The 13,338-nt window shown below is 52.8% G+C and overlaps 1 protein-coding gene across 1 annotated transcript in view; it reads left to right on the plus strand.

The window, feature by feature from the left end:
- Window positions 1-13,338, plus strand: part of OTOG (otogelin) — a gene marked incomplete at both ends in the record, with an annotated part of 79,700 nt that overhangs the window by 37,285 nt on the left and 29,077 nt on the right. The window contains 10 exons of the mRNA XM_080690316.1: window positions 298-432; window positions 753-899; window positions 1,189-1,308; window positions 2,672-2,788; window positions 3,435-3,591; window positions 7,304-7,330; window positions 9,798-9,965; window positions 10,299-10,577; window positions 12,155-12,272; window positions 13,108-13,187. Coding sequence (XP_080546442.1) covers window positions 298-432; window positions 753-899; window positions 1,189-1,308; window positions 2,672-2,788; window positions 3,435-3,591; window positions 7,304-7,330; window positions 9,798-9,965; window positions 10,299-10,577; window positions 12,155-12,272; window positions 13,108-13,187 — 1,348 coding nt within the window. The remainder of the gene's footprint in view (window positions 1-297; window positions 433-752; window positions 900-1,188; window positions 1,309-2,671; window positions 2,789-3,434; window positions 3,592-7,303; window positions 7,331-9,797; window positions 9,966-10,298; window positions 10,578-12,154; window positions 12,273-13,107; window positions 13,188-13,338) is intronic.

A 13,338-nucleotide genomic window follows, 5' to 3' on the forward strand; every position in this document is an offset into this window, starting at 1 on the left:
ATCAAAGTGTTCATAAAACAGTACTTCTGTCTACACCCCCGCGATACTGCCATCCCTGTGATATCAATGAACTCACTTATTAGATAATTCTGAGAAAGGCACTATATACTAAACACACCACAGGGCACTCAAGGAATGAAACTGAGCTCCAGAGAACTGAAGTAATTTGCCCAATGTCTCATGGCTAATAAGAAGTGGGTGGAAAACCACTTCAAAGTCCAGGCCCCTCCACCTCTGTGCTCTCAGCAGGTTCTCTTCTTTCCCTGATTTTATACGATTCATGTTTCTTCTCCTCAGAGCACATCCGATTTCAGCTTCTCTGTGATCATAGAAAATGTGAACTGCTACAGCTCTGGTATCACCTGCAGGAAATTTATTTCCATCAACGTTGGGAGTTCATTCATCATCTTTGATGATGACTCGGGAAATCCTGTAAGGCCTGGTCCTGGTGAGGGTTTTGTAGATAATGTATAGATTGCAGGGGAGCTGAGGCAGGAGAGGGCTAAGGGACCGGGATGCCGTCAAGTTAGAAGCCCAGGCTGAGTCCCTTGGCCGGGGTCGGAGCAGAGGTGGGTGTCACGGGAACAGAGGTGGGTGTCACAGGAGCAGAGGTGGGTGTCACAGGAGCAGAGGTGGGTGTCACGGCACGCAGGAGGTGCTGCACCCTGGGACTGAGCAGCGACTGTAGCTAGAACCAGCTGGCCCAGGCACTGGGGAGCACTTGGGCCTCAGGACCCATCTCTGTTCCCTAGAGTCCTGAGAGCTTCCTGGATGAGCGGCAGGAGGTCCACACGTGGCGAGCGGGGTTCTTCACGCTGGTGCATTTCCCACGGGAGCACATCACCCTGCTGTGGGACCAGAGAACCACAGTGCACATCCAGGCTGGGCCTCAGTGGCAGGTAGTCACGTGAGCAGAGCGGTTCTGCCTCTGCTTTGGCCTGGGGCTGAGCCCAGCCAAGCTGCCAGGTGTCCTCAGGTGATCTGTCTCTCTGAGAAGTGGAGAAGAGCAAGCCTCTTTCCTGCCCGCCCCACCCTTCTCTGTGTCCCTTCTTCTCTGACATTGCTCCGTCCCTCTTTAGACTGTGGCTCTAGCATTTGCTTCTAGATCTGGGATCAGGGTGATCACTCTGCCCAGGGCTCACCCCTGGCATGCCTGCAACTGACCTGGGGCCCTCTCTCTCTTTTCAGGGCCAGCTGGCAGGCCTCTGTGGGAACTTTGACTTAAAAACCATCAATGAGATGAGGACCCCAGAGAACCTAGAGTTAACTAACCCCCAGGAGTTTGGCAGCAGCTGGGCTGCAGTCGAGGTAAGGCCCCAGACGGGTTTGTGTGCCTCATCCAGAGAGGCATTGGCTCACTGAAGCCCCAGGCGGGGGACAGGGGATGTCAAGTGAGGTTGCCTCTGGGAATGCTCTCTCAGCCTCTGACCGGTGTCCTCAGCCCTAGTCATCCTGCTGCCCACCCTGCCCTGGGCCAAGCCTTGGTGGGAGGATGTGGGGGAAGGGGTTGGAGAGGAGGCAAAGTCTCTGTCCGAGGAAAGAGGGCCACCTAGTGGGGAAGGTGAAGCAGGTGACCTTGTTTCTTGTCTTGGACCATCCACTAATGCGCTGGGTAACCTTGGATAAGTCCCATCTTCTGTGTGATCCTCTGTGATGTGAGGGAGCTGTACCCGGAGAGGGTTGGTAAATAGATTCCACTTGATGTACCAACTCATCAGTCAGAAGAGGCTGCTTGGGGAGCTACATTCAGAAATATCTAGGACTTGTGTCAGATTCCCCAGGAAGGAGGACTGCAACTGGTTATTTATGTCTGCCATGGGGATAAGCAGTGGAGGCGTGTGATGTGAGCATTACACATTAGCCTTTCCTGGACTGAGTGATCTCTGCCGAGGGGTAGAGAGAGTCGAGCCTGTGTAGATGGGGCAGGAGGAGCGGTTGGAAAGCGTGGAGCTCAGTGTAATCCTGAGGTGTCTGCGAAGTGCCCCCCCCAACACTGCCTTGTGTTTACCTATTTCTTATACCCTCAGGCATTCCCTGAGGGGCTCCAATAAAAATGTAGGCCTGAGGAAGAAGATTGAGCAGATACTAGGGAAAAACTATTAGTTGTCTATTGCTGAGTAACAATACTGTTTAGGCTTAGCAACACTAAACAACACATCACAGCACATGAATTGGTTCTCTGCTTTGCTCTCATAAGGCTGTAATCAAGGACAGCTAGGCTGGGCTCTCCCTGGGGCTCAACCAGGGAGGGAGCTACTGCTTTGCCACCCAGGTGGCTGTGGGCAGCATTCAGCTCCTGACCCCAGCAGGACTGAGGGCCTTGGCTTTGGGGCTGGCTGTTGGCCAGAGACCACCTCAGTTTCTGGAGACTGCCCACACTTCCTGTTAGAGAGGTTCCCCAATGGCTGTTCCCTCTCTCACAGCCAGCAAGATGGGCCCTGCAATCATAAGATAATCATAATCGCACCTTCCCATACACGCGGCATGTCTGTCCCACCACCTTTGCCACAGTAGGTTGGTACCACATTAGGCTGAAGAATATTAAGGCCGTGCTCTAGAGGGAAGGGCTTATCCAAGGGGAAGGATACCAGGAGGCAGGGAGCCTGGCAGCCACCCCAGGCAACAGGCATTTGGGGTCGGGGAGGTCAACAGCTCCGCCTTTGCACCTCAGTGCCCAGACACCCTCGACCCGCGGGACTCCTGTGTCCTGAATCCTCTCCGAGAACCATTTGCCAAGAAAGAGTGCGGCATCCTGCTCAGCGAGGTGTTCGAGACCTGCCACCCTGTGGTAAGTGAAACCATTCCCAGGATCCCTTCTGGTCTCAGACTCCCCCGTACCCCTGAATAGACACCTCAGGTCTAGGCGGAGACCCACCTCTGCCGCTCCCTTGCCTCCAGCCTGCTCAGGTGAGTCCACATGTTTTCCCAGGTGACTGGGGACCGCCAGCTAGCCAACAATCTCTGTGTCTTCTGCAAGCCCATTTCAGTCTCACTCTTCCTCCTTATTCGGAAGCTGTGCTGCAGAGTGGATGGCCCTGCCTCTAGCCTGCTCCACCCTTGTGGAGACAGAGGAGCCCTGGGGCTCAGCTCTGCAGGCACCACCAGGCCTTAAAGGGCGCAATAGGACTGGCTTGGCTGTCCCCAGCCTGGCGGGGCAGTTCAGACTCCCTGCCTGTTCTCCAGCCACTCTCTCAGCCCCTGAATCCAGCAGTCTGGGCTCAGGGGAGGAGAGAGCAAAGGCCTCCAGTGGAGGTCTGCCAGTGCCATGGAGATCTTGTTTCCCTCTGAGCTGGCTGCCCCTCACCCCATACCCTACAGTAGCAGCTCACCCTATTCTATGGCCTCTCCATGTTTGTGCTGGTGGCCAGTAGCCAAAAAGCTGCAGGTCTGACAATCAGATGTGTCCTCTGACCTCTGACTTCTGACCTCCCCAGGTTGATGTCACTTGGTTTTATTCAAACTGCCTGACGGACACATGCGGGTGCAGCCGGGGTGGGGACTGCGAGTGCTTCTGTGCCAGCGTATCTGCCTATGCGCACCAGTGCTGCCAGCACGGGGTGGCCATCGACTGGCGGACCCCCCGCCTCTGCCGTGAGTGCCTCAGACCTGTCATCCTAGGGGACAAAGCAGGGGTCCTGTACCACTCTGGCTAGCGTTTAGAGTGTTCAGTACATGCCTGGCACCCACTGCTGTGTGTGTGATTCAGAATTCTTACCCACACCGTTTAAAACAGGAGAGAGAGGGTCAGCCATGTTCTCAAGGTCACCCAGGTTAGTGGTGGCACCAGGGTTCACCCCCAGATGGTCTCCTGCAAGGCCGGGCTCTTGGCCACTTTGCCTGTGGAGCCTGGAGCCGTGGGTTCCATGCTTGGAGCTGTCATTTGCACGCTGAGCACCTCAAACAAGCCACCCAGCCTCACTGGGGACGATCCTCTCACCTGAAATACAGCAACAGAGCTGCCCTCCCAGATTTATAGTGAGAACTGGATGAGATAATAAATGTAAATACCCTTTGTCTGCCAAACCTTGGAGGTTCCATCAGAGCAGCACAAGGTACCCATTATTCCAAGGAGTGGTGTTCTATAAATACTGTTTATTAGATACCTCTATCAAATAAAAGTATTTTGAATCATACATATGCATTTTCACATGTATGTATAAATATATGGAAGATTAAATAGATATTCACATATTCTGTTGGTAGTATAAATATGTAAAAAGACAGAATTAGTTAAATAATATTAATATTACATATACATATTTATTTATTTATTTATTTACTTTTGTGGGTCTGGGGACGGAACCCAGGGGCATTTGACCTCTGAGCTATAGCTCCTGCCCCATTTTGTATTTTTAAACAGGGTCTCACTAAGCTGCAGAGGACCTCACTAAGTAGCTGAGTCTGTCTGCAAACCGTGATCCTCCTGTCTCAGCCTCCCAAATGCTGGGAGTACAAGCGTGTGCCACCACTCCCAGCCAAAATTAATATTTAAAAGAAATAAAATATATGGAAGATTAACTGATTACTTAGTAGATTATTGGTTATTCCTGTACACTATAGATTTTCCTGGGGCCAGCTCCCCCTGTGTTGAGGTGCAGCGATGGTCACCCAGGCTCTGGCAATCAGACTGTCAGGTTTCAGGTCCCAGCTCCATTGAGCTGACTGGGCACATTCCTTGCACTCTGAGCCTCCTCCTCTGCAGCAGCGGGGAGAAGATAACTGTCCCTCTCACAGGCCACAGTGCCAATGAGACCCTGCATGTAAAGTACTCGGCACCACGCTCTACACTATTGCGAGGACTGCGGCTGCTTTTCATGGAGACACAGGTGCAGGCATGGCCTCCAGATGGGGGGACTCCAGGAAGAAGATGGGGAGCACCTACCTTGGCCTCCCTTTCCTCTGCCTGTTCTCCCCCGAGACCCTTTACTACGTAAGCCTTGGGGCCTCATGCAGCCTCCCTCTCCCTCTGCTTTTGTGATAATGATCCTATAGGAAGGAGGGGCCACACACATTTACTGGGTCTGCTGTGAGCCAGGCTTCATGCCACATGTTCATGCAGGACCTCATTTTATAGTCAGGAGTGAGGCGAGTGGTATGCTTACTTGAAGTAGGAGACTTTAGAAGGCACCAGAAAACTCAGGAATCAAGCAAAATAACATTCTAGTGCAGTATTTTTTTTAAAAAATGGTTGAAAAAAATATCCTTGGTGAACAAAAATATCAAAGGATCAAGATTATTGATTTTTCCTTCTGCCACGGGCTCCACTATGGCTCAGAGGGTCACTGTTACTGATCCAGTCTTTATTTAAAGTTTTTGATATTTTGCTTATCATGGATTTGTTGCATTAATTTTGACATGTTAAAATATTGACCCCGGTGTGGTGGTGCACGCTTGTAATCCCAGCATTTGGGAGGCTGAGACCGGAGGATCACGGTTCGCAGACAGCCACAGCTACATAGTGAGGCCTCTGCAACTTAGTGAGACCCTGTTCAAAATAAAGAATAAAAACTAGGGCTGGGGGTGTAGCTTGGAGGTCGAATGCCCCTGGGTTCCATCCCCAGATCCACACACACAAAAAAAATTGTGCTAAAATAGGGTTTATCAATAACTCAGAAAAGAAAGTTCTCCAGAGATTGATGAACTTATTTGAGAAGAGCACTGTGATGGGAGGACATGTGCCGTAGTAAACTATGAGTGTATTCAAAGAGGTTGAGGGGGGCTGGGGTGTAGCTCAGTGGCAAAACGCTTGCTTTGCAAGTGCAATGCTCTGGGTTCAATCCCTGGTACCCAAAAGAAAAGACCTCCCCAAAAAGACCCCCCAAAAACAAAGGAGTTGAGGTAAAGGAAATTTTTAAAGGCAAAATGAGTAGGTTTATATAAGAAAAATTTAAAACAATAATCTTTAGCTATAAAGATTAGAACCAAGGGTGTCCACGTATCAGTAACAGTGAGGGTGGTGATAGTTGAAGCTTGAACAGTCATAGGATGGATGTCCTTGCGGAAGTGTTCTTATTGTGTGCAGTTTGGTTCTGGCAGTCTTTTGCGATTGTTCTATTGCCAGGCATACGTTGCATGAAAGCCCTTCCTTCATGCCTTCCTGGCTTCATGTATTGTTTTGTTGTTGCTGTTACGGTTTGACACAAGCTGTTCCATTTTTGTTCTGATATATTTCACAATCTTAATTACCTAGACTCGGGGCCTCTTTAAATTTTGCACTAAGGGGAGCGTTTTGCATTACCCAGAGTCCAGGCAAGGGCTAGTATTGGTCCTATTTTAGCAGAGGACACTAAATTTGAGAGATGCTAGTAACCTGCCCCAGGCTGGCCAGTTTTGAGTGAGAGAGATGGATTTGAACTCCGGTCTGACCCCAGTTGAGCTGGCTTTTAGGGCTGTTATGGCCACCTGCCATTAACTGGGTACACACCTGAACCTAGAGACTTGGATATATGCTAATTTTCTAGTTCAATTTCTGAGTCCACAAATGAGGAAAAGAAAGTGTTTGCCTTTAGCTATAGGGCAGGTCATCTCCCGCCTCCGAGTGCTCTTGAAAGAAGGGAATTGCCAAAGACCTCAACCATGGGCTTGTGGAGTGGAGTGGAGCTGGAGGCTCTATTCACACACCTATGTGTGAAGCAGGCCCCTCCTTGGCCCATGTCCCAAGCCCCCAGTTCACTCAGCTCATTCCTGTGCACTGAGACATCCATAGCTGTGATGCTCAGGGTGCAGGCTGTGGTGCCAGGTTGGACCACTAGAGGGCGCGCTGAGCTCACGCTGGAAGATGCTTGGCAACACCTGGCTGGTTGGTGGAAACAGTTTAGTTGAGCCTGGGAAACTACATGAAGGAGCTGGAAAAATTCTGGGATCCTGGAGGCCTTTGATCTCCTTCACCCCCAAAGCTGTCTTATGCTTGCCTTCCTCCTCTGGGGATCTTCCACAGCACTTTCACTTGAAGCCCCCACCCCTTGGTTCTAATCCTTCTCTTCAGATCCACATAAGATACACCCTTCATCCAACATCCATCCATCCATCCATCCATCCATCCATCCATCCATCCATCCATCCAACACATTGCTGAGTGTGTACTCTGGGCCAGGTTTTGAATCTTGTGCTGTGGGTGCAGAGAGGAGCCATTGTGTTTCCTTCCCCTTAAACTATCTAGATCTAAGACCATTTTGGAGTTTGGGAGGCAGGTCAGGCTCCTCCCTTGGGGAAAGCAGGGTCCTGGGGTGCTTGAGCCTTGTGTCTGTCCATCTGTCCCAGGCTCTGATCCAGCTTTTAAGTAGCCTCTGTTCTTCTCTTTCAGCATATGACTGTGACTTCTTTAACAAAGGTAAGCTCACTGTCCCAAAGTGGAGCCTCCGGGACCAGGGCACAGCCAGCCCTGCCCTAGTGTTACAACAGCATTGGCCAGCCCAAGGTGCTGCTGGCTCTGGAAGAGCCATGCTATGGGGCTGGAGGGACTCCATCCTGCAGAGAGGGCTCTGAGAATACAGGGACCGGGGTTCCCAGGGAGCCTGCCCTGAGCAGCTCCTGCAGGCCCTGAGGGAGCTCAGGCCATCCAACTTCCCAGGGATCCTGCTTACCCAGCACAGCTCTGCTGGGAGGTAAAACCCCCATTTGCACCAGAGCATCCATTCTGCTACCTTCCTAATCTAGCTCATCAGGCCCACGGAATGTCGTCTTGGGTTCTCTGAAAATTTGAATTGGCAAAAGCAAATGCAAACTGCTCTTTCTGAGGAAAGCTGGGGTAAAACATATGGCTGTCAGATTCATCTTCAAATATAGCCAAGGTCCCAGAGTAACGAGATGGGTTCCAGCACCTAGATCATTAAGAAGAGTGAAGTCATGGGTCATGACTAAGGACGTAAGGGAGGCTAGTGTCCAGGTAGAGCCACTTAGTCAACTTAATCACTGGGGCGGAATGGGCAGCGGGGGTGGCCAAAGTAGTTTTCAGCACTGAACTTTGTCCAGTTGGACCCAGGTCAAGCCTTGGCAGAAGTAGCTGCTCCTCTGGTCTTCAGTGCCATCCACCTTTGACTTTCAAGCCCCCCATCCTCCTCAAGGTATCACCCTGCAGGAGCTGCCTAGGTCAGTATAGGCCCAAGGTGTTGTCCTCACTCACCAGCATTACCCAGTGTTGGTTTAAGAAATGTCCTCATGGCAGGAGTAGGGCCAGAAGAGAAACAGATTATAGACAACGACCTCAGTTAGGGGGTCTGTGGGATCAGGGCTAAATGAGAGAGTAGCATGATAATTCAGAGATACAGTTTTACCAAACTATTAGCACTTAGGGGCTCCTGATGGTCCCAAAACTTCCATCCTAAAGGTATGACTCTGTAATGGGAGAAGCGTGGTCCCTGGGACAGGCAGGGTCTGAATAACATCAGCTGAGACATTTCAGTGAGACAGCTCTGAGCAGAGTTTTCTCCCTTCTGTGGCATTTTGGGTGGCAATAACTGGCAAAGGACAAGCTGTTTCGAGCATCCTCCACCCACCCACACACCCACCCACTCATCCATGCCTTTCTCCATTCTTCTACCAATATTTTCTCTGGTCCAGGCCCTGTGGGGTGCTGGGAAGTCAATGCCAAGGGGACCTGTCACCACGGGGCCCTGGAACAGCTCGCACTGCCTCCCTGGCACCGTGTGTGTGTTCCTAACTCCACATTCATTTGGTAGTTTGAAATTCACCACTGCTGGGAGTATTTACACCATGGAAATCAGCAAACACTATGCCTAGGTTTTTGTTTATTTCTTGAGAGCTGATTGTCCACCATTTCTTGGCATAGTACTGACCATTTCCCTCTAGCAGGGGAGACAGACGCGGACCCCAATTCAGATCCTCATCATAGAGCTGTGACCTGTGTGTGTCTGCTCCAGGGGCTGGTAGAGCAGAGGAGGCGGGACAACATTTGTGTGTGGCAGGAGAGGGTGCAGGGAGAGCTTCACCAAGGAGGTGACATTTGAGCTGGTCCCCAGAGACTGAGTAGGTGTTTGTCAGGCACAGAACGGGGAGGACAGTTTTGAGGGGGTGGAATAGCACGATGAAGACACACGCTAGGACAGAGCAGGGTTCTTTCAAGGAAAAAGCAGAAACATTCAGTGTGGCAGGAGCCAGGGAGTAGGGGAGACAGGGAAGGAGGGTGAAGGGCCCCTGAATTCAAGCTGGGCTCTTTAGAGTCTATTGTGAGTTACCCCAGGGAGCTAGGACCGAGTCCCAGCAAGGACCGTGGCTGGGAAGGTCACTCAGGCAGCAGTGGGGATGAGCCTGGAGGAGGGGGCACACCAGAGGTAGGAAGCTTAGTTACAAAGCTGTCCAACTCTCCAGGAAACCTATAACGTGCTATAACCTACACCCACAACCATAGAAACCCCCCAAACACAAAAGCAACAAGTGCTTAAAATAAACACTACCATTTTGAACCCAAGCCTCCCAGCCTTTATCTCTCAGGCTGTGGGTGAGCAAAGACTAGGTGTGATCTCTTCTTTTGGGAGTGGCCCTGAATACAGAACAGTGGCTGCAGTGGTAATGTCTCAGGAGTCAGACAGCTGGGAAGAGACTTTGGGGGCCCACATGCCCACTGTGGGGGGCTTTCTGAGATATGATTCAGAGGGTCAGTTCCCTTCATGGCTGCCAGCCCGGGGCTCCTGACTTTTCCTTTTCACAGACATTAAGGTCCCTGGGGTGTGGACTAGAAAGCCACCAAGAGTCCCTCTCTAGGACCTACCCTCTCCCCCCACCCTCTGCTGTGGGTGAGTCGGTGGGTGGGCAGCTTATGTCCAGGCTCTTCTCTTCAGCACTAGGTAAGGGCCCCTACCAGCTGTCGAGCGTGGCAGCTGGTGGTGCCCTGCTGGCTACAAAGGCTGTGGGCAGTGACATGGCCCTGGTGAGGACAGAGGATGTGGCACCAGGGGACATTGTGAGCTTCTTGCTGACAGCTGCTCTCTACAAGGCCAAGGCCCACGGTAAGGCCCAGCCTGGCCCCAGTCCAGCCCTCTCAGGAAGAAGGCAGGGCTGGAGGAGAGGAGGCTGGGAGGAAAGAGGGAGAGTGGACAATGGAAGGAGAGAGGGCGGGAGGCAGTTCAGCTACCTTCTGGGGCTCAGCAATTGGAGCCTTCTATAACCCATTCCCTTCTCCTAGACAGAGACGGTGGGAGCAGAGGGCAGCTGAGCACTGAGGGAGTCAGAGTGGGCATGGAGAAGCGGGGCCCTTGGTGCCCGGGGCTGCTGTCCTGAGGCGCTGAGTGCAGACCTGTGCCGGCATGCCGGGCTGACCTTACCCCTGTGGCTCTGTGCAGACCCAGATGTGGTATCCTTGGAGGCAGTGGACAGACCCAACTTCTTCCTCCATGTCACGGCCAACGGGTCTGTGGAGCTGGCTAAGTGGAGGGGCAGTGAAGCCTTTCACCAGCACGCCTCCTTCTCACTGCACCGAGGGACGTGGCGGGATGGCCTGGTGGCTCTGGAGTCCCTGGCGAAGCCCGGCTCCTTCCTCTACGTGTCAGGCCTTGGGCTGGCTTTGCAGCTCTACGAGCACACGGAGGCGTTCCGCCAGGGCATGCTCTTCCGCCTCCTGGGTAGGTGTCTACCCCGCCGCCACCCTCAGGGCTTCACTCAGCTGCCCTTCCTGCCCTCTTCCAACTACACCCTTCCAATTGCCTAAAGAGACAGAATCCTCAACCTCCTGACGCAGCGAGGCCGTACAGGGGCCTCCCTTGGGTTGGGAGGTGGCCTGTCCTCCTTGTTGGCAGCCTGGGTGGGGGGGGAGGCATGGGCAGCATGACTTGGGACCCAGCCTCTGCCACAGGCCAATTACACAATCTAAAAATATACAGCCTTTGTGGGAGTGAGGGAGGATTTGAACCTGGTAGCAGTTTGGTGAGTCCACAGCTCGGGTTTCCTGCAGATGGGTATATGGGTCTGCCTCATGGGCTTAAAGACTACTCCCTGGGGCTCCAGGTCTAAAGAGCCAGCGGCCTCCACCTTCCCCAGGGGAGGTCCAACCGGTGATAGGGCAGCTCTCCCATCTTCCCACTCAAGGCCAAGGCCTGTCTTCCTCCTGTCAGGTGGGCCTACCCCCAAAATGTGGGTCTGGGCCTAAACTCTGGAGGAGCTATTATTTTATGTAGTGGTCATGTGTTGAGTGCTCCAGTGAACCCCACCCAGGACAGACTCATCACCTGCTATGACAGCAGGACTAGCTAGTGTCCCTCTCAGAAAGACACCAGTGAAATGAGCCCGGCCTTTCAAGCTGGACAGCCTTGGGTTCAAATCCTGACCCTTGTCTTCAGTACTTATGGGGAACCTCCCTCACTCTGTGACTTCACCTGTGAAATGGGGACAATTTCCTCCAAAGGGTACTGGGTGGGTTGGCTGGCTTCCACGGGCTTCACTCTGGGCCTCACACATAGTTGGTGCTTTCTGAATGTCAGTCCTTTGCCTGGTCTCCCGGCTCTGGGAAAGACAAGCTTCTTAACTCTCAGTAGCAAAGTGGGGATCGGGGTGTTGGGAAGGGGCTGGTGGGGTGAGGCTGCTCCCCCTATACGCTCTACTCAGACCGTAGTTTCAGAGACTGGTTGCCTGTGCTGACATAGTCTGGGATCTTGTCAGCCTGCAAACCCCACCTCCGTAGGCCACAGACCTTTTTCTGATGAGACACTGGCTACAGGGCCTCTACTGAGAGCTTGGGAGACAGCAGCTTCTTGGCCTGTTGAAGCCAGATGCCTGGGAGGGCCTGGGCTCAGAAAGGAGAGGTCTGCAGGGGCCCTGATGAGGCAGGGCAGAGAGGAGGTGACTGTGTCAAGGGATGCAAGGGACACCTGGCACCAAGGGCCCAGAGGGGCCGAGGGCCCAAGTCTCCTCCTGGGCCATCCCTCAAAGCCCAACTCCACTACCCACACCAGAGCGGCCCAGGCTTTTCCTACATCAGGTTCACAGCAGCCACCCCTCCACCCCCAGGCACTGACCCCAGCCATCACGAATACTGTCCTGTAGCTTGGCTTTCCCCTTCTCTTTCCCTCATGAGCCCCGTTGTCCTCTCCATAGGACAAGGAGGGCACGGCCGGGCTGGGATTGCCTCTGCTCTGAGGCATGACCCAGAGCAGCTGCCTGGTCTCGCTCAGTCATGAGTCTCTGAGGCTGGTCTCTTTTCTAGATGCCAAGCCCCCGGGGGCTGCCTACCCAATCTGTGAGTGGCGCTATGATGCCTGTGCCAGCCCTTGCTTCCAGACCTGCCGGGACCCATGGGCAGCCAGCTGCCAAGATGTGCCCAGGTAAGGGGCTGGGGGACTCTGGGAGTGGAATCAAGGTGTGTGCACCAGTGCGCTCAAGCATGCATGAGGACATGCTTGTGTACACAGATGCCTGTGTGGACAGGCTTGTGTGTCATCCGAATGGGCGCATGAGCTGGCATTAGGCATGTGTATGTGCACAAATGTGCCTGGGCAGGAGTGCTTCGTGTACTGTGGTGTGGGGATGTGTCGACCAGGGTAAAAGTCCCTTTATGTAAATGTTCCTTTATAGATGAATGCTCCATATATACATATATGCACATGGTTCATCTGACCTATTTGTGCATGATGCACTCATAGATGAGCCTTGTGTGTGTCTGTGTGCATAGGTATGTATGCATGGGCTACACAGCGTACCTATGCACATGTGTGAGCTGCATGTGTATGGGTGTTGGGAGCAGCTGTATGCACTCACGAGGCGTGGAAGCTGATGTTTGTGGGAGTCTGTGCCAATGTATATGTAAGTACTGGCGGAAGTACACGAGGCCAGTGAGGATGTGCCGAGATGGAGACATTGTGAGCGTGTGCAGTGTGTGCATGACCATATTGTGTTTGTACATGTGTCTCCCTTTTAGCCTGAGGGTGGGAGTGTGCAGCACACATATCTGTATATCTGTGCTCCTATATGCATGTGTGGCAGTGTCTCTATGGAGGTTCAGGTGACCACATGCATGGATGCATGTACACACACACACACACACCACCACCACCACCACCACCACCACCACCACGGGAAGCACAAGACCTGGGTTCTATCCAGGTACAAAGGGATGGCTGAACTGTATTCTAGACCACTAACCTGTCCTCTCTGCCTCAGGGTTGAAGGCTGTGTCCCTGTGTGCCCCTTCCCCAAGGTCCTGGATGAAGTCACACAGAGGTGTGTCTACTTGGAGGACTGTAAGTGGCCTGGATTTCTCCTTCTTCCCTCAGATTTCCTCTAGTCTCCAGGTTCGCATTGAGCAATCATGCCCAGAGCCCTGGGTCCTAGAGCAGCAGGGTCAGCACAGGGCAGGTGGAAGCCTCACCTGGCCCACTCACCCCACTGAAC

Source organism: Muscardinus avellanarius (assembly GCF_963383645.1).
Source record: "Muscardinus avellanarius genome assembly, chromosome: 1".
Taxonomy (NCBI): Eukaryota; Metazoa; Chordata; class Mammalia; order Rodentia; family Gliridae; genus Muscardinus; species Muscardinus avellanarius.